An 18,704-nucleotide genomic window follows, 5' to 3' on the forward strand; every position below is an offset into this window, starting at 1 on the left:
CTAAGTGTTGGAGTGTGGTGTACTTATGAATACTCTATAGTGCACGTTTGAGTGAACTGTAGTGTACCACAAAGTGATGGTCTATGGTGCACTAATGAAAAAAATGCAGTGGCATTTTGATAATTTTCTGCACCAAGTTTATTTCTATGGTGCACTACGAGCTGGTATGTGGTGCACTTAGTAGTTATATGTGGTGCACCACAAAGTTCTAGTCAATGGAAATGCGAGTATATGGTGCACCTGCTGCACTTAGGAGTTAGGAGTGGTTTGTGGAGCACTTATGAGTGGTATGTGATGTACTTATGAGTGGTATGTGATGTACTTATGAGTGGTTTGTGGTGCGCTTAGGAGTAAAAGCACCACCAATCATATGTAAATGCACCAAGCCGCACGACTGCACAGGAAGGGTTGGTCGCATATGAACCAGACTATATATATATATATATATATATACTCCTTCCGTCTCATTTTATGTGTCTGGTTCGGTTAATGAGCCTTGACTGAAGTTATTTTTAATTCAATTTTTTTATAATACTAAGTTAAAAATTAGTATACAAGATTTATATATTTATAAACTACATTAAAAGTACTACGGAGTATTAAACACACACACACACACAAAAAAAAGTAAAAACTACTAAAGAAAATTAACAAAGAATAAAGAGTTAATTTGACTAATGAATAATAAGCATGACCTATAAAATGTGACAAACGGAATAACTCAATTAGACACGTGGCCTAGTCAAGTCGTGTATTACGAAACTCGAATTCAGCTTGACTTGTTACTCAAATTACTTAAACTCAAGTTTAACTCGCCCAAAATAAAATCATATTTGAACATTCATCCAATTCACACTTTTTTTTACCAAGTTAACTATCTAACCAATTCAATTATGATAGACAAAAAAATGGCGGATGTGGCATTCATACGTGGACTTGAAGTAAAGAGCCACTGGATGAAACACGCAAAGTATGCATCAATTAATGTACGTGGCATTCATACGTGGACTTCAAGTTAAGTGCCATTGGACGAAACAACACATACTGGGCCCACATTCAAATGTGGTCCCATTTTCTTTTTTTTTTCTTTTATATAAAAATCATGCAAATACCAAAAAATTTTAAATAAATAAATAAATAATTGTATTCGTATAAGATACCTAAGTAATTGATGATTAAGACATTTATGTTTTTAGTAATTAACAAATTACAGTATTACACAACTTACACGTGATTAATTAAAATTTATCTAAATGCTAATTATATTGCTACTATATTGGGTGTAGGGTTGCATTAATTAAAACTTCAATTGCAATTTGCAATACTACAAAGCTTTATTAGCATTAAGTATTTAAGTAATGTAAACAGTAAATATATCTTTCACGCACTAGATTAATATCTAATAGTTTATCATAACTTTTCTTTAATATGTGCCCGTAAAAGTGTTGTTTACTAAAAATAGAAAACAATGAATGCAATCTTGTAATTCAAGAGGTTTAATTAAATATATGGTATGAGATAATATTTTTACACGTAATATTGTAATGCTTTCTTTATCTTTGATAAAATTGTAGTCGTTATCTTTTATGTTTTTATTTTGACAAAATAAAATGCACAATTTCATTTAGACCAAACATTGATTGATTAAAAATTTTACGAAAAATAATTTATTTAAGAAAAAATGACAAAATAAGGTGGCGTTGAGATGAGAAAAATGTGAGATATTTTTTCTTTGGCATGGTTTTTAAGATTTTTTAAAATGAAGAAGAGTTGACATCGTGAGTGCGTCGGGTGATCGCAAATTGGCGACCATCCAACTTTCAAATTTTCTCTCTCTCTATTGACACTATTTTTTGATTGATAAAAATTAAAAAAAAAAAATCAAATCATTACTAATGTTCTTAGAATTGAGTTTTAAAAAAATCACTTTACAAATAATTGAGAAAAAAAAAAAGAGTTATACTATATATACTCTCAAATTTTACTCTTTTTTGATGTGATAAATACGGATTAATTATTTCCATCATGTGAATCCACAAAAAATTATTTACATAAAAAACTTGTGAGGGAGAGTAAAAATTAAGAGTATAAAATAAGAGTCCACCAAGTATTTTCTAACCAGAAAAAAAAAACTATTTTATCATAATTTATGGACCATAAATGTCACTTTTTCATTATTAAATATCCTTATGATATGCTGTCATTAGATGGCTAAAGAAAAAGCCTTTTATAAACTAACAAATGCCTATAAAATTTTGTTGTCAATCTAACAAAATCCTTTTAATCAAAAGTTTTTCTTCAAATTTTTTTTATGGTATATTAATAAGAAATAGATATTTAAAAAAAAAAAAAAAAACAAGGGGAAATAGATTCATAAAATATAGTGTATAAAAGGCATGTAATTTATGAAAACTGCATCCTAAATTCTTGTTTTTTATCATAGAAGTTTTCTACTATCCCATTTCAGAGTATACTTTCCTTCACGCATGACACGTATTTACTCCATTGTTTTTTTCCTCAGATAAATCAAGGAAAATGGCCCAGAAACAGTCCTCATTTCAGTTGTTCCTTTGCTTCTCTTTGAAAATTCATAATCACCTCCGTATTTCTTTCTTGACTAGAGCTTCGTTTCTTCTCGCAAGAAGCTAAGTTCAGAGGACCCAGATTTAGGTAGTAAAAGCCTCATCTTTATGCTTGATCATAACTGGGTACGATCTGGTCCGTCATAATTCGCAGTAAAGATTCCATTTTTGTTGTGAATTTGTGACGCTCTGGTAGTTGGGAAGTCCACGCCTGTTTTTGCGGTCTGGGTAGTTGTCTTTGATTGAGGAAGAGAGAGAGAGAGAGAGTGAAGATGAAGGGGAAGTTAGGGCTTATAGTGTGTTTGTTGTGGTTTCTTCTGTGTGGGTCTTGTTTGGGTAGATTTGTAGTGGAGAAGAACAGCCTGAAAGTGACATCGCCGGAGTCTATCAAGGATTTGTACGAGTGTGCAATTGGGAATTTTGGGATTCCTCAGTATGGAGGAAGCATGGTGGGCACTGTGGTGTACCCAAAGGCTAATCAGAAGGCATGCAAGAGCTTCGATGATTTTGATGTCTCCTTCAAATCTAAGCCCGGCGGGATGCCTATCTTTGTTGTTGTGGATCGAGGAGGTATGGTGTTGAATTTCATGTAATTAATTAGTTTTTCTTTTGATTATCTGATTTAATTCTAAAAGATGCTTCATTTTTTGTTTGTGGTTCTTTCTTAAAGAATGCTACTTCACTCTAAAGGCTTGGAATGCTCAGAGAGCTGGAGCTGCTGCGATTCTTGTTGCTGATGATAGGGTTGAGCCATTGATCACAATGGATTCCCCTGAGGAAGAAGATGCCCAGGCAGATTATCTACAGAACATAACTATCCCATCTGCACTTATTAGCAAGACTCTTGGGGATAAAATTAAAAAAGAACAATCTAAAGGGGAAATGATTGTCATAAGTCTTGATTGGAGGGAGGCTCTTCCCCATCCCGATGAGCGAGTTGAGTATGAGTTTTGGACAAACACTAATGATGAGTGTGGGCCTAAGTGTGAGAGCCAGATAGAGTTTGTTAAGAGTTTTAAAGGGGCTGCCCAGATACTTGAGAAGAAAGGGTATACTCAGTTCACTCCACATTACATAACTTGGTACTGCCCAGAGGCTTTTACTCTGAGCAAACAATGCAAATCTCAGTGCATTAACCATGGAAGATACTGTGCTCCAGACCCCGAGCAAGACTTTAGTAAGGGATATGATGGGAAAGATGTTGTTTTGCAAAATTTACGCCAAGCGTGCTTCTTTAAGGTGGCAAATGATAGTGGGAAGCCGTGGCTTTGGTGGGATTATGTTACTGATTTTTCAATCCGATGCCCAATGAAAGACAAGAAGTACACTGAAGAGTGTGCTAATGAAGTGATACGAGCACTTGGTAGGTTGGAGTTCATTTTGGATTGTGTTTCAATCCGTGGTTTTTATTTAGTGTTCTATGTAGTCAAGTCTCACATAGAACTTATTTTGGCATCTCATTTTTAGTGTTTTAGGTGTGTACTTGATATTTCTGATCTTATCTTCTTATATATGTATATGTTTGTATGTGTGTGTGTGTATGCAACTTTTGTAGCTGTGATTCTTTTGGTATGTGAGTATTTTGTTAGTTTCTTCTTAAAGATCTGCTTAGGCTTTCGAGATTGTTACTAATTGTGTACCTTGTTTATTGCAATGGAACATAGGCGTTGATGTTAAACAGATAGACAAGTGTATTGGGGATCCCGGGGCAGATGCTGACAACCATATTCTAAAGGCTGAACAGGAAGCACAGGTGTGCATCTTGAGATAAACGATGCATCTCATCTCTACCATATCTTTTTTTGCACTTCTTGAATTGAGTTTGCATTTGTTTATGTTCATTTTTCAGATAGGCAAAGGTAATCGTGGAGATGTAACTATATTGCCAACTCTTGTTATAAACAACCGACAGTACAGAGGTATAACTCTTCGAAAGCAAATAGGAAGTTGCCTCCGTACTCTATACTTTTACGAACTTGTATGTTGGAAATCCTGATTTTGTGAATGGCTATACAAATTGTAGGGAAGCTGGACAAAGGAGCAGTTCTCAAAGCTATCTGCTCGGGATTTGAGGAGACAACGGAGCCTGCAATTTGCTTAACTGATGGTCATTTTCCTTACTCTCTGACTCTGATCTTGTAACTTGGCAATTTAGCCTCTGCTATCTGTGAAATGGACTTTTTTAGGACAAGTTGTACTTCACATTTTGCTAATTGAGAAATGCAAATAAAGAGGGGCAACCCCAGCCAAGTCGGTCAGGCTATTGATTTGTAACCACTAGGTTATAAGTTCGACGTCCAACAGGAGCAGCCTATTGGCCTTCTTGGTTTGAGCCGGTCAGTTATGAGCAACCTAGGCTGGTTTACCTCTTTGTGGTCTTTTGCTGGCTAGGGTCACAAGGTGGGGTTTACCCAGTGCACACCCTTAGGTAGTGGCTTTTGGTTTCCCTCGTCACCCAAAAAGGGGTGGGAAGATCGTATATTTTAAAATCTTATGTAGTTATCCTTTTGACCATCAAATAGTGTCATGAACTGAGAGTCTGCCATGGAGATCTATTCTCAAGTTATTTTTCAATTTTCTTCACAGATATACAAACAAATGAGTGCTTAGAGAACAATGGTGGGTGTTGGAAGGATAAGTCTGCTAATATTACAGCATGCAGGGTAATCTACTTGTAGTATATTGATTTCGCTAGTATCATGCTCTTTTTGCATCTTCCAAGCTCGCTTTAGCACCAGCTGACACTGTTCTGTTCTACTTTAGGACACTTTCCGTGGGCGGGTATGTGAATGCCCTACTGTGCAAGGTGTAAGATTTGTCGGTGATGGCTATACTCATTGTGAAGGTAAAGCCTCGTATTCATTTGTGCACTAGCAATTCACGAAGTGTTACTATTGAACGCATTTATAATGGATGGATGGGACCAGGCCTCACTTTCTGTCTTCTGATTTCGTAGCATCTGGAGCACTGCGATGTGCTGTTAATAATGGAGGCTGTTGGAAGCAAACTAAGGATGGCATAACATATTCTGCTTGCGTTGTGAGTAATAACGGGCAGTTTGCTCAATACTCAATAGTCATTTCTCAGATCTCAAGAAGGGAACGGTATTAAGTTGATTCTTCGAAAATTTGTAGTGAATGTTATGTGTCTTTTTCAGGATGAACACACAAAAGGTTGCTACTGCCCCCCGGGATTTAAGGGAGACGGGGTTACTCATTGTGAAGGTACACTTGAGCATGATCCATAGTTTTTAACGTTCTAATCACAGTTCCGTTAATGATGATAATTGGTTGTTTGAAGAGAAATTTTCATCCTTCATCTTGGGTCATTCTGCAGATATTGATGAATGCAAGGAGAGAATAGCATGCCAATGTCCAGATTGCAAATGCAAGAACACATGGGGTAGTTATGAATGCAGTTGCCGTGGCAATTTATTGTACATGCATGAGCACGACACATGTATAAGTAAGTATGAAAATAGTGTACTGGTTGGCGGAAATGCTGGTTTCCAACACGTGCTCTGTTTATAAGAACATCCACCGTTCTCATTTTAAAGAGACTTGTTAAAAAATTTACCCCTTTCCTTGCCCGCATGGGCAGCTCAGTAGATTGTGGGCAAGGACACATGATCGAGCCCTCACAACTACAGTGTGGGAGTTACATCCAATGTGGTGGGCTCCAAGCACTGGTCCTCCCACTTAATGGGCCACTGAGTCACCGTGTTACCCCTCCACTATCTTGTTGGGCCAGGGTGTGAGGGCCCTAGGGGCGAGGGAATTTCACCTTTTGTGGGCTAGAGACTTTAAAGAATCTAGTTTGACCATGTCATTTTCAAGGTTTATTTAAGTGGGTTTATAGGGCCTCTTGCTAACCAGCTTGATTGGCGTGAGTGGTCATGCACTCTCGTCCCTTAAGAGAGGTCGGGAGTTCGAACCCCCTCTCGTATGAAAAAACCAATATGGCCAGCACTTTGTCTCTTAATTGGGACGGCCCGGTGTGAACGAGGATTCGTCTGAGTATGGTCCGGGCTTAAAGGTGGTGCCTGACCAAAAAAAAATAGGGCCTCTTGCAATTGTTAACTTTGATTTACTACTATTTAAAGCACTACAAGTTACTTACATATATTGACTTTTAGCTACTTAACTACAAGTTACTTACATATATTGACTTTTAGCTACTTAATTTCAAATGACGGTCCTAACTTCAATTAACTATGCATCACCCACACTAATTCCTTTAGATTTATTGATTTCTAGCTACTTAAATTCAATGAGGTTTTATTTAGATGTATTCTCTATTTGGGAAATGCAGGTAAAGCTGGAAAAGCCGAGTTTAGCTGGGGCTTTGTTTGGGTTATCATCTTCGGATTGGCTGCTGCCGGAGTTGCAGGATATGCTGTGTACAAGTACAGGATCCGGGTATGTCTCTGTCTCCATTTTCTTTACTCATTCACGGGAGCATTTCCTTTCTTGTATCCAAATCTTTGGTTGAGTTTCTTTGCCCTATATCAAATAAATGTTACTGAACTTAAAATTCGAGGTGTTGAGCATATATTATACGGAGTATGTGTAGCCATACTATCTGCTTAAGTTTTTAGTTGAGATGGAACACATCTTTCAATTTGGTATCAGATCGGACGAAGTTCAGAGTCGGGAAGGAAATTTTATAATGTGCATTCCTATAGGATCAACTTACCCAGTTGGTTCCTATCTTCTATCTGGATTGACTTTCGTTTTCTCTCTCTGCATATAACTCCGAAATTCTTGATCTGCAGAGGTACATGGATTCAGAGATCCGGGCAATCATGGCGCAGTACATGCCCTTGGACAACCAAGGGGAGGTCCCTAATCACGTCTCTCATGGAAACGTCTGAGCATCGAGCTATCATAGACTGGCTGGCTGGCTGGCTGGCATTAGCGTAACGAAACCTCCATTGCAGATCAAGAACCAAAATCCTTACAACTTAGCTTTAAGGTCCTTTTACCCAATGCCACTGCCTTCTCGAACGCCTGTTTCTCTTGTTTAATCGAGAAAGATGCTAAGCAAATGTGTATATTCCTTAGGACATGCATGAAACTTGCAGTAAGGTAGAGAATTTTCACGTAATGGTTTCTGTGGTTTTTGCACTGTGCTTTTAACGTATCAGAAATACTTCATTTGCTCTTTTGCTTTTACACAATTTTGTGTATTTATGTACCCCTGCATGGTTGGCACTTGGCATAATGTGTATATACTGTGATTAATAGGTAATAATTTGCATTAATCTACTCATTTTAAGCTAATAATCTCAAAGTAATTAGAAGTTAATTATTGATTGTAATTTGCCATGATCATTTATTTTATTGTCTTTAGCTTTTATTTAGATGTTATGTTATTGGCTTTGTCTGGCTAAGATTTATGTAACTGAACTTGGATTTTTTCCTTGTTAAATAATTTAATATTTTTTTTAAAAAAAATTAATAATTTATTTGAGCCATCCCATACCTTTGTGAGAATATTAAGGGCAGAGTGAAATGTATCCTAACAGATGAAAAAAAGGGTAAAGATTGATGCATTTACTAATTCACCGTCAACCAAAGCATAGATAATAATGTACAGCTTAGCAGTTAGCAATACTCGTATAATAACGCATTAAGCTCGGCAATACTCGTATAATAATGCATTAAGCTCGCGGATAAATACAATAGGAAGAAGAAGAAGACGATGAAGAATATGGCATGTGGGGAGCAAGCAAGCTCACTGAATTCTATCCAGAATCAACCATTGATACTTGGAGATGGATGGTGGTAGATCATATGGTCATACTTTAGCTCTTTGATTGCAATTAACAAAGTCGAGCTGAGCTGCCCTGAATTTCAGGAAAAACACGATGTTCTTATGTACAAAAATGAAGAAAGCCCTCAATAACAGCAACTTAATTTACCTTACATTACCATTAATTTTCCGGCTGTGTTTCTAAATTTGAACCCTTGGTCTGCTCGCCATCTTTTATCATCCTATAGGCAAAGAACGCTGCCATTGAGCCACTGCACGGAACAAAGTTGACTGTCAATTTCTCCAGCTATTAACGACTTACATATGATCTACATAGCTGATACAATGGTTTTAGCAATAAACAATCACTAACTGCAACTCGACCACTTCATCAATTAGGTTTACAAGATTAAGTGTATAGTATATGATAATCATGAAAGTAAAAAAGAAGGAATTCAAAACCTGATCAAGGTTGTAATAATGTTGACAATAAATCCTCTCTTCAAAGCAAAATAATACAAGGTTAGAAATTGACACCAAGTGAGACGTATAACTAAATCATTATTGATTAAAAGAACTCTGAAGTGGGAAAAAGAATAAGACCGAGGAAAATAGAAGTTTTTACCTGAAACAGCAAGCGGAACTCTCTTAGAAATAAGATGGTAGCAATTGCTGCAAAATGGAAATAAATCAGTAAATGCAGCAGTAATCCTCATAAAAGTAAAAGAAATCTGAGTTTCAAAGTGTCAAAAGCACACTCCTCCTGAAAATTAAACTAAACGCCACATACTAATTTTAGAAGTATATATCAACTATTAGTATTAGCATCCCTTTTGTTGAGCAGCGGCTCGAGAGCCGAGTCCAACATCCTGCCATCAAAACGTGACGCTGACTGTTACGCAAGTATAAGGAAATAAAGTTGCGTATTCACTACTAGCTATAGCTTTTGGCGTAGTGGTAGCCAACTGTCTAACACCTTACAAGTCCCTACAGGATTCACTCTATCTATACCAAGCTGATTATCATTAAGTAGCGGACAATGAAATAATGAAGGCAATTAGATCCAATACAAACCTGCCTGTCCTCTTAAGGCCAGGGAATTCGACTCTCCTTTTCTCCAATATCTTAGACTTGAGATACTCAAGGCCAAAAGTGTACCACCAAGTATAACACCAAACCTAATAGCAGGAATGCTTCCTGTCAGCATGAAGCACAAAAAGCCACTAACTGAAAGAAGTGCACCTGCAAAGCATGAACAATTCAATAAGAAAACCAGCATTCTCATCTACCCAAGAGGAAGAAAGTGTTCCCGATAGAACCCGACGAATAAGAAAACTGGAACTTGTGCACGCAAGCAAACAATCTATATGCCTACATACCATATGGTATCCCAACGTAAAAGTCCCTCACTTTGGAGACATCATTCAATTCATCAGTGGAGGAAGCAAACGTTTCAACAATAACCTTTACAGATTCAGGGGAATTCTCAGCAGCCGTAGCTAAATACTCTTTACTCTCCTCGCTGATTTCCTTTGCAATGACACTCAAATCTTGTCTTGCTTTCTCAGCTTGTATCTTTAATTTCTCAGAAGTTTCTTTCAAAATGACAACGGCTTTCTTGGAATACACATCATATGCTTCTTGAGACACACTCTGCATCTTTATGGCTTGTTCTTTGAAAGAATCTAGGGTCTTTTTCCAGGCTTCTTGTGATTCTTCAGCATCCATTTCAATATCACTCTTCTCCTTCTCAACATTGACATCTGAAGGCTCCTAAAAAGTGACATGAAATTTTAATTCACGACAAGAATCATTGTTATGGATAACGAGCGAAAAGCTAACAACAAAACATATAAACTGCACATCAAACTCACACATCAGAGTGCCCCAATAAAGGCCTCTGTAAAATAAATCCAACTAGTGGCTTGTGGCAACTCTTAAGGTTCCAGAAACTTCACCACTTGCAACCCTTTATCAGTATTTAGCAACTTAGTAAAGAACATATCAAGTTTTTACCGGCATTGAACTCATTTCAGTGCCTTAAACATCAATCCACTTTACAAGATGAATTACACATAAGGTCCGTTATTAGTATACTGAAGTCTCATTTCTGATACATAAAATGTCATTCATTTGTAGGTATAGTACCAAAAAATGAAATTTCAATTCATTAAAAATGAACATTCAGCTGCATAACGCCATAATGTAATTAAAATTGAATTTTTATGATTAAAAGAAGCTCACCGATTCCTCACGAGAAGCTGCAAATGCGAAAACCGACCTCTTCCCAAGACTCCGTCTGCAAACAGGGCCGCGGCGGAGGCCGAGGCCGATGCCTTTAGCCACGACCAAGGCTCTGCAGCCGCGACGAGGTCCGACAGCCAGAACGGATTCGAACCTGAGCTTGGTTGCGGAAAAAGGCGGCTTTAAGCAGGGAGTCAAGCTAGGGTTAGGGTTCCCTACTGCGATTAGCTCGGCTGCAGGTGCAAAGCTCATTGTAGAAGATTGAAAGGAGAGAAATGGGTGCGGTGATCAGGGGAGTTGAGTAGCAATGGCTAGAGCTGAGAGTCAAGCTATGAGTCGGCGGTTGGTGTTCGTTGGGGAATGGGGTCTGGGGACGCGTAATTTGTCAAATGTTTTTTGTTTTCTTTTTCTTCCAAAAAATTTCCCAATTTATATTTTGAATCTCCGAATCATGTGATATGGCCTATGGGCGTAAGATTGGATGGTATTTCAGGAATTGAGGGAGTAAAGGAATGGCGTCTGATTAGAGGTATGTTTGATACCTAAGGTGGGTGGTTCTTTAGTTAACACTCCAAGCAAAGGATTAGATGCAGACTCAGAAGCCAAATTTTACTGTTTTTCCGACTCCACCCGATTAATCCCCGTTCGCTCCAAAAATATAGAGAAATTGTCACTTGTAGAAATCAAACCTAAAATTATTCCTAGAATCGTCTACACAAAGAAGCTCATTTGTCACTTGAGCTATCCTTTTAGGTTAGGCAAATTTTACCGTGTTTAACATGCCCTCTCAGTGTCCTTAGAGTTTTGACACATGGTAAGACGCTTGGTGATCATTGTTTAGTTATGGATGAGATCGGTTATGTACTTATGTTCGAATTTGGTTGGCTTTATTTTTTATGTTCATATCCCGATCGGGCGATCGGTGACTCGGCCGAACGAGATCGAAAAATCTATATGCAAATAGACCAATAAGTTTATTTGATAATGATACCGAGAAGATCTATTACTAATATAATGAGACCGAGAAGTAAGCATGTCTTCTCAAAATTGAAAAATACACTAGTGAACTTAGAAAATACACTATATGAAAAATAAAAATAATATAAGTTTGAGCTGACCCAATTAAACTCAACCCAAATTACAGCCCTACGTATGGGGGCATGGGGCTGACCCAAGTACCATAAAACATTGGGTTTTGTCCAATTCATATAAAATATAAATCATTAATCTAATTCACATTGTTATTTTTAATTAAAAATTTTAAAAATAAATGAATAGTTAAGGGAATTAGTGATATATTAGAGATTATAGTATAGTCCAAAATGTCATACAAATACTCGGGATATACCTATCTTTGGTCTCACATTCCAACATCTCATTCCACACCTAAAATAGCCTTTTTGCAGTTTTGCTATTCTAAAAACTCCTCCCCCCCCCTCCCCCCGCCCCACCCCCCAAATCAAAACCGGTCATTTGACAGGTTGAGCTAAAAAGCTAGCCAATTTAACTGGGCATAAAATTCAGAGTCCGCCCCACCTTTTTTGTCAGACGGAATAGGTTAAATTCATTTTGACGGCTCTAGGAATAACGGTACTCGGTTCAATCTAATTGGTCACATTGGGCCTCATCTTTCAACGGTTAACTTATTCAAAGCTTTATTACCAGTTTGCAGAAAGAAATTTTGGTAGCTTCATAACCATTAGTTTATTTTTGAAGTTAGGATGAAAAGAAATTAATTTGTCTTGACAGGACAAAACATATATACATAAGATAAGATAAACAAAATGATTATTCACCAATATCATGAGTAATGATCTATTTAAGACAAAAATGCTCAGATTAAAAGGGTTAAAATTTTTAATCTAGTTTAATCTGAAAAGTTGAAAATTGGCCCTTTTACACTTTTACCAACCCTTTTGCACTGCCCATTGCCCATTTTTGTTTTTACTTGCACTCTCTTCTACTATCACCTAATCCATCAATGTTGTCCATCTCACTATCTCAGAGTCACTATATAGTATATTGCCCTTTATCCCTTTATCTCTGTTAAAAAATAATAATAATAAAAATAATTGTCCAAATAATCTAAAAACAAGAAAAGAAAGACTGGCTTAGAGTTCGAACCCTGTCATCAACAATATGGAGATGGGGCTTTCAAAATTTGACTAGAGTTGAGTTGGACATTTATGTGCAAAAGTGTACACTTTGATGTTGGGACTTGAAGTTGTATAGACTCGATATATCTCTTCGTGAATTTTGGAGGCAAATTTATGAGATTCAAGAATTAGTTTAAAGAAGTTGGGATGCATGTGTTATTTAAAAATAAAAAATAAAATAAAATAATGAAAAGAGAAAGACAGTTTCACTTCTTCAACTAATGATATTTTCCTTCTTAAAAAAAAAAAAAAGGAAAAAGAATGCCTTCTCAAAAAACAAAACAAAAAAAAAAAAACAAAAACAAAAAAACAAAAAAAAAAAAAGAATGCAAAAATAGTAAAAATTAGAGTTTAAAAAAATAGTAGAAAGTAGATTTTTAAAAAATTGTTGAGCATTGATTTTTAAAACTATGTCTGGTTCCGCGGAGAAATCAAATGGTTTGTTTTCAGTAGCCGAAAATCTGGCACTATGATTTTCGTCTCGTTTCTGGCGGACCAGAGTGCCAAAAGTTCATGCCGAAGAAGAAGGAGGTTGTGCTAAAGGATGAAGAAGTTCATGATGAAGGTTGCTGAAGATGAAGAAGTTTGGAAAAATGACTTTCCAAAAAAAAAAAGGAAAGTTGTTTATCCAAAAAAAATAGGCTCATTTTCCTTTGGCCAAGTCTTATTTATTTTCCGTTGACTCAAGTTTTTCTTTGATTACCAAATACAGGAAACTCGAAAAATGATTTCCGCAAATTATTTTTCGGACTTCCAAACACATACGTAGTGAACATTTATATTACATATATCCTATAAACAATGATATATTATCTTGAAATAAGGGCACTCATGGTGCAACCACATGTGAGTTAGTCAAATATTTGACTTAGTAATCACAATGTTCTAAGTTCAATTTTTTGAAGGGATTATCTATTGACCTGTTTGATTTGAGTCGGTCAGTTGTGGTCATTTGTCGGTTGTAGTTGCAAGACGAGCTTCACCGACAATGCACATTTGAGTAGTGATTAGATTTTATCATAAATCAAAGATGATGACACTCCACCCTGAAATGGGTCATGAAGTGGGTAGAGCATAATTTTTATACTTAAGATCACGAGTTTAATTTTTATCAACATTTCTTGATCCACATCTCTTATGCTGTGTGATTTGCAATTTATTATAAATGTGAATATATTATTGTTTTTTAATGGGGATTATAATAATAAGTAGTTGCATGTCATTAATAAGTGTGAATAAGGATGAAGGGTGACTCGAAATCCAAAGTACAAACAATGCCTTTGTCTGGATGCTCTTGTTAGTCAAATAAGCATGCGTAGCTTAAATGCAATGCAATGTTTTTAATTTATTATTATTATCTTTATCAAAGTTCACACATTACTGTATTAAAACTATTTTCAACTTAAAATATAATGTTGCACTTTAGGTGAATTATCTTTATTATCTTTAAAACGCATTAGTGAATTGTACCTTGTGTTTTAAATGTGTCCTTTAGGCACAACACTTAATGCATATTCCAACCTAAAGTACAACATTTAAAGCACAAGGTACAATTCACTAATGCGTTTTAATTTTTTATTTTTTTTTTGTTATTTATAATATTTGTTAAACTAAGATAATGCTAATTCTCTTGAAATAAATAAGCAGCTTTTCCATTTTCCGGTACAAGTCAGATCTGAATCCTCAGAAATGAAGTCAACCGAGAATGCCAGGTAATACCTGTGCTTCGCAGCTTCGGATCCCGCTTTGACCCCAAGAAAAGAATTGAGGCAAAAAGATTAATTAATTCTACAAGTTTAACGTTAATTCAAACGGTAACAGTTGTTTCATGTTTTTGAGAATTTTGGATCGATCTAAATCTAAATACTAAACATTTTTTCTGCTAAGAACAGTCCAAACGTAATAAAGACGCACAGCACAGACAAATGCTCCTTTTTCGCCGTCAAAATCTCATCTATGCTACAATGACTAACACTCCCATTTCTCCTTTAAATGGCTTTACTCGAATTAAAGTTAAAATTTTTCTTGAATAAAGCACTGCACACCTCTGCAAGTGCAGTAATAATGGTTATAATTATGGCTATTGCCTCCCCAGTCCCCAGCTTTTTGAGTCTTATTAACTTCACAATCAAGACTCCCATTTGACCCCCCACTGTCCTGTCCTTCTTCAAAAACGTCAAACACTTTGAACCTTTTGTTTTCTGGGGAGAGAAACTTCTTTTATCTGACGGTTTCTTGGACTTTCCGGCGACATTTGAAACAAAGTTTGTGTCTTTTTTGAAAACCAACACTCTAAACAGTCTTCTCTTTGGTCCCATTTATTTGTTGTTTTCTGGGTTCTTGAGAAGCTGAGGTTTGTGTTCTTGGGTTTGAAATGCTGGGGAGAATATTTACTGTTGTATTGATAGTTCCGGTTCTTGTGAGCTGTCTAGACCCGGGGGGTTTCAATGATGATGTTCTGGGGTTGATTGTGTTCAAAGCTGGGCTGATAGACCCAGAAGCAAAGCTTGCATCTTGGAGTGAAGATGCTGAGAGTGCTTGTAACTGGAATGGTGTGAAATGTGATCCTCTGTCCAATAGAGTCTCTGAGGTTGTTCTTGATGGTTTCTCTCTTTCTGGGCACATAGGGAGGAGTCTTCTGAGGCTGCAGTTCCTGAGAGTGTTGTCTTTGTCAAAGAACAATCTCACTGGGACTGTTAACCCTGCTCTTGCCCAGATTCAGAGCTTGAATGTGATTGATCTGAGTGAGAACAGTCTGTCAGGGCCAGTCCCTGATGAGTTTTTCAGACAATGTGGGTCTTTAAAGGTGGTTTCATTTGCCAACAACAACCTCAGTGGCATAATCCCTGTTTCTTTGACCTCATGCTCAACCTTGGAGAGACTTAATCTGTCTTCAAACAGGCTTTCTGGGCAGCTGCCCTCTGGGTTTTGGTCTCTGAGCTCTTTACAGTCATTAGATGTTTCTGACAATTTTCTTGAGGGTGAGGTTCCAACAGGAGTTGAGAACTTGTATGGTTTAAGGTCAATTGATTTAAGCAAGAACAGTTTTGTTGGTCAGCTCCCTGAGAATATTGGAAATTGTGTGATGTTGGAATCTATTGATCTCAGTGAAAATGGACTTACTGGAGCCCTTCCTGAGTCTATGCAGAAACTGGGTTTATGTACTTCTCTTAATCTAAGAGGAAATTTGTTCACAGGAGAGTTTCCTGGTTGGGTAGGGGATATGAGAAGTTTGGAGGTTTTGGATCTTTCTGCAAATAACTTCTCAGGTAGAATTCCAGAATCCATAAGCTATCTTCAATTCTTGAAGGAAGTAAATTTCTCAAACAATCAGTTCATGGGGGGCTTGCCAGATTCTTTTGAGAATTGGGTTAGTCTTTTGGTCCTGGATGTGAGCAAGAACCTGTTGAATGGCAACCTTCCTTCCTGGATTTTCAGGTTGGGGTTGAAGACTGTGGTTCTTTCTGGTAACAGGTTTAATGGAAGCATTGGGTATGAATATGATTCCATGGAGTCAAAAACACCTCCTCCCTCATATCAAACCCTTCAAGTCTTGGATTTATCTATGAATTCGCTATCGGGCGAAATCCCATCTTCCATTGGGAATTTTAGCAGCCTGCAGGTCCTGAATGTTTCTGGGAATTCTTTGTCTGGTGGAGTCCCATCATCTGTGGGCAAACTGAAAGTGACTAGAGTTCTTGATTTGAGTCACAACGGGTTAAATGGCAGCATCCCTGTCGAAATCGGGGGAGCTGTTTCGTTGCAGGAGTTGAGGCTGGAAAGCAACTTTCTTTCTGGATTGGTTCCTGCAGATATCACACATTGCTCATCTCTATCTTCTCTGTAAGTTCTCTTTCTTGAGCATTTCTTGAACTCAAATCTATAAGAATTGGATTGTGTGCCTTCTGATTCAGAATTTATCAGTTTTGGGTCTGTAAAGTTTGCATCTTTAATGCAGGGTTGTGTCACAGAACAATCTTTCTGGTCAAATTCCTGCAGAAATTGCAGGGCTTACAGGCCTTCAGATTCTTGATTTGTCACTCAACAACTTCTCAGGAAGCTTACCAAAAGAGCTCACCAATCTCACACATCTCATCACTTTTAATGTCTCACATAACCATCTTGAAGGTGAGCTGCCAGTGGGGGACTTCTTCAACACCATTCCTTTCTCAGCTGTAACCGGGAACCCGTCCCTCTGTGGCTCGGTGTTCAACCACTCGTGCCCCGCTGTGCACCAGAAGCCGATAGTGCTCAACCCGAATTCAGATGATTCTGCTCATACCTCCCTTTCCCCGCTTGGCCACAAGAGAATCGTGCTAAGTATATCGTCTCTCATTGCCATTGGGGCAGCTGTGCTTATCGTGCTGGGTGTGATAACCGTCACGATTCTCAACAACTTTCATGTGAGATCTTCTGTGTGGGGGCAGTCTGCTGCCCCCGTGGCGTTTTCTGGCGGGGATGAGTTTAGCCATTCGAATGGCACGGAAGCAAACTATGGGAAACTTGTCATGTTCTCGGGGGATGCAGGCTTTGCCTCGGGGGCTCAGGCGCTTCTCAACAAGGATTGCGAGCTTGGACAAGGCGGATTTGGGGCTGTTTACCAGACCGAGCTGGGAGACGGGCGTTCTGTGGCAATAAAGAAGCTCAACGTCTCGAGCCTAATCAAATCCCAGCAAGATTTTGAGAGGGAAGTTAAGACACTCGGGAGCGTTAGGCACCCGAACCTTGTAGCCATCGAAGGCTATTACTGGACTCCCTCGTTGCAGCTCGTGATCAACGAGTATGCAACCGGGGGAAGCCTGCATAGGCTACTCCACAACGAAAACCGGGAAGAAACCTGCAGCCTCTCGTGGCAGCAGCGATTCGACATAGTTCTCGGGACAGCCAAAGGGCTAGCTCATTTGCACCAGATGAACATAATCCACTACAACATGAAGTCCACAAATGTGCTTTTAACCAGCGCGGGGGATCCAAAGGTGGGGGACTATGGACTCGCGAGGCTACTCCCCGCCCTGGACCGCTACATCTTAAGCAGCAAGATCCAGAGCGCGCTGGGGTACATGGCTCCCGAGTTCGCCTGCCAGACAGTTAAAATAACCGAAAAATGTGATGTTTACGGGTTTGGAATCTTGGTTCTCGAGGTCGTGACCGGGAAGAGACCCGTGCAGTACATGGAAGACGATGTGGTTGTGCTTTGTGATATGGTGAGGAGAGGTTTGGAAGATGGGAACATAGAGGAGTGTATTGATAAGAGGCTGCAGGGTAAGTTCCCAGTGGAAGAGGCAATTCCTGTGGTGAAACTTGGGCTGATTTGTGCATCTCATGTCCCGTCGAATCGGCCTGATATGGAAGAGGTTATTAGGATCCTGGAACTCATCAGATCTCCCCCTTCAGAAAGCCAGAAAGATTTGGAATAAACTTGGAAAAACCATGAGTTTTGCTGTGAAGAGAGGCCTGATCCCCAGTTTGTTGTTTACATAATCTTTTGTTTTTTTTAATGTTTCTGAGGTTTTCAAGAATTTGGTGCATTTTGTGTTGGATCAGATTGCTCAAACTTAGAGCCCTATACAGAATTTTCCAAGTCTTTTGTTCAGTTCTCTAGCAATTTTGTCTGTTTTTTTTTCAAAGCTGGCAAAGTTTGGTTCCAACCAAAGAACATAAACATGTGATGAACTGATATATCAAAGTAGAACATAAAAATTCAATCTTTAGAATTATGGTATCTTGTTTTTCCAATGTTTTTCTTAAAATGTAGAAATGGGGAATGATTAATGCTTAGATGTGAAGTCTATTTTATTCAAAGAGTTTTGAGCCCAAGGCAGATTTCAAGGCCAGAGGAGACCTACTCATTCTTGTAATGAATAAAGTTGTGTAACATCCATCTCAATACTGCACCTATCTCAAAAACTCCCCACTTAGTTTATACATTATGCTTTGCTGTCATGCTCTTCTGTACTATATAATTAAT

General features: G+C 38.0%; 3 protein-coding genes across 5 annotated transcripts; 2 read left to right on the top strand and 1 right to left on the bottom strand.

The window, feature by feature from the left end:
- The first annotated feature begins 2,539 nt into the window (after positions 1–2,539).
- Positions 2,540–7,758, top strand: LOC109181724 (vacuolar-sorting receptor 1-like). 2 transcript variants are annotated; one of them, XM_019331620.1, is made up of 12 exons: positions 2,546–3,152; positions 3,253–3,945; positions 4,247–4,335; positions 4,432–4,501; positions 4,606–4,689; positions 5,169–5,245; positions 5,346–5,427; positions 5,539–5,621; positions 5,740–5,806; positions 5,919–6,047; positions 6,894–7,000; positions 7,357–7,758. In XM_019331620.1, exons 1-12 carry the CDS (start codon positions 2,855–2,857, stop codon positions 7,453–7,455), a joined length of 1,878 nt encoding a protein of 625 aa, XP_019187165.1. In that variant the 5' UTR covers positions 2,546–2,854; the 3' UTR covers positions 7,456–7,758. The 2 variants fall into 2 exon arrangements, with proteins under 2 accessions (XP_019187166.1, XP_019187165.1); XM_019331621.1 differs by lacking the exons at positions 6,894–7,000; positions 7,357–7,758 and adding an exon at positions 6,177–6,529 and having other exon boundaries at positions 2,540–3,152; positions 5,919–6,116.
- Positions 7,759–8,112: 354 nt separating this feature from the next.
- On the bottom strand, positions 8,113–10,985 carry LOC109181726 (protein FATTY ACID EXPORT 3, chloroplastic-like). Of its 2 annotated transcripts, none has more exons than XM_019331625.1 (7): positions 10,581–10,985; positions 9,716–10,109; positions 9,411–9,578; positions 8,962–9,008; positions 8,799–8,836; positions 8,516–8,608; positions 8,113–8,430 (listed from the first exon to the last, which is right to left on the bottom strand). In XM_019331625.1, the coding sequence occupies exons 1-6, from the start codon at positions 10,830–10,832 to the stop codon at positions 8,518–8,520; spliced, it is 990 nt and encodes a 329-aa protein (XP_019187170.1). In that variant the 5' UTR covers positions 10,833–10,985; the 3' UTR covers positions 8,113–8,430; positions 8,516–8,517. The 2 variants fall into 2 exon arrangements, with proteins under 2 accessions (XP_019187170.1, XP_019187169.1); XM_019331624.1 differs by having other exon boundaries at positions 8,506–8,608.
- A 3,843-nt stretch (positions 10,986–14,828) lies between these two features.
- LOC109181015 (probable LRR receptor-like serine/threonine-protein kinase IRK) lies at positions 14,829–18,322 on the top strand. Its single transcript, XM_019330764.1, has 2 exons — positions 14,829–16,579; positions 16,695–18,322. Exons 1-2 carry the CDS (start codon positions 15,111–15,113, stop codon positions 18,151–18,153), a joined length of 2,928 nt encoding a protein of 975 aa, XP_019186309.1. The 5' UTR covers positions 14,829–15,110; the 3' UTR covers positions 18,154–18,322.
- Positions 18,323–18,704: the final 382 nt, after the last annotated feature.

This window comes from Ipomoea nil, unplaced genomic scaffold, assembly GCF_001879475.1.
Source record: "Ipomoea nil cultivar Tokyo-kokei standard unplaced genomic scaffold, Asagao_1.1 scaffold1043, whole genome shotgun sequence".
NCBI classification, from domain to species: Eukaryota; Viridiplantae; Streptophyta; class Magnoliopsida; order Solanales; family Convolvulaceae; genus Ipomoea; species Ipomoea nil.

What these genes read in the sequence shown, in the direction of transcription:
- LOC109181724 (XM_019331620.1), top strand. Translation starts at nt 2,855, where the DNA reads ATGAAGGGGAAGTTAGGGCTTATAGTGTGTTTGTTGTGGTTTCTTCTG. An exon ending in TGTTGTTGTGGATCGAGGAG is followed by an intron (nt 3,153 to 3,252) that starts GTATGGTGTTGA and finishes TCTTTCTTAAAG; the next exon opens with AATGCTACTTCACTCTAAAG. An exon ending in TGTACAAGTACAGGATCCGG is followed by an intron (nt 7,001 to 7,356) that starts GTATGTCTCTGT and finishes CTTGATCTGCAG; the next exon opens with AGGTACATGGATTCAGAGAT.
- LOC109181726 (XM_019331625.1), bottom strand. Translation starts at nt 10,832, where the DNA reads ATGAGCTTTGCACCTGCAGCCGAGCTAATCGCAGTAGGGAACCCTAAC. An exon ending in CAGCTTCTCGTGAGGAATCG is followed by an intron (nt 10,110 to 10,580) that starts GTGAGCTTCTTT and finishes GTCACTTTTTAG; the next exon opens with GAGCCTTCAGATGTCAATGT. An exon ending in GGCCTTAAGAGGACAGGCAG is followed by an intron (nt 9,009 to 9,410) that starts GTTTGTATTGGA and finishes TCCATTTTGCAG; the next exon opens with CAATTGCTACCATCTTATTT.
- LOC109181015 (XM_019330764.1), top strand. Translation starts at nt 15,111, where the DNA reads ATGCTGGGGAGAATATTTACTGTTGTATTGATAGTTCCGGTTCTTGTG. An exon ending in TGCTCATCTCTATCTTCTCT is followed by an intron (nt 16,580 to 16,694) that starts GTAAGTTCTCTT and finishes TCTTTAATGCAG; the next exon opens with GGTTGTGTCACAGAACAATC.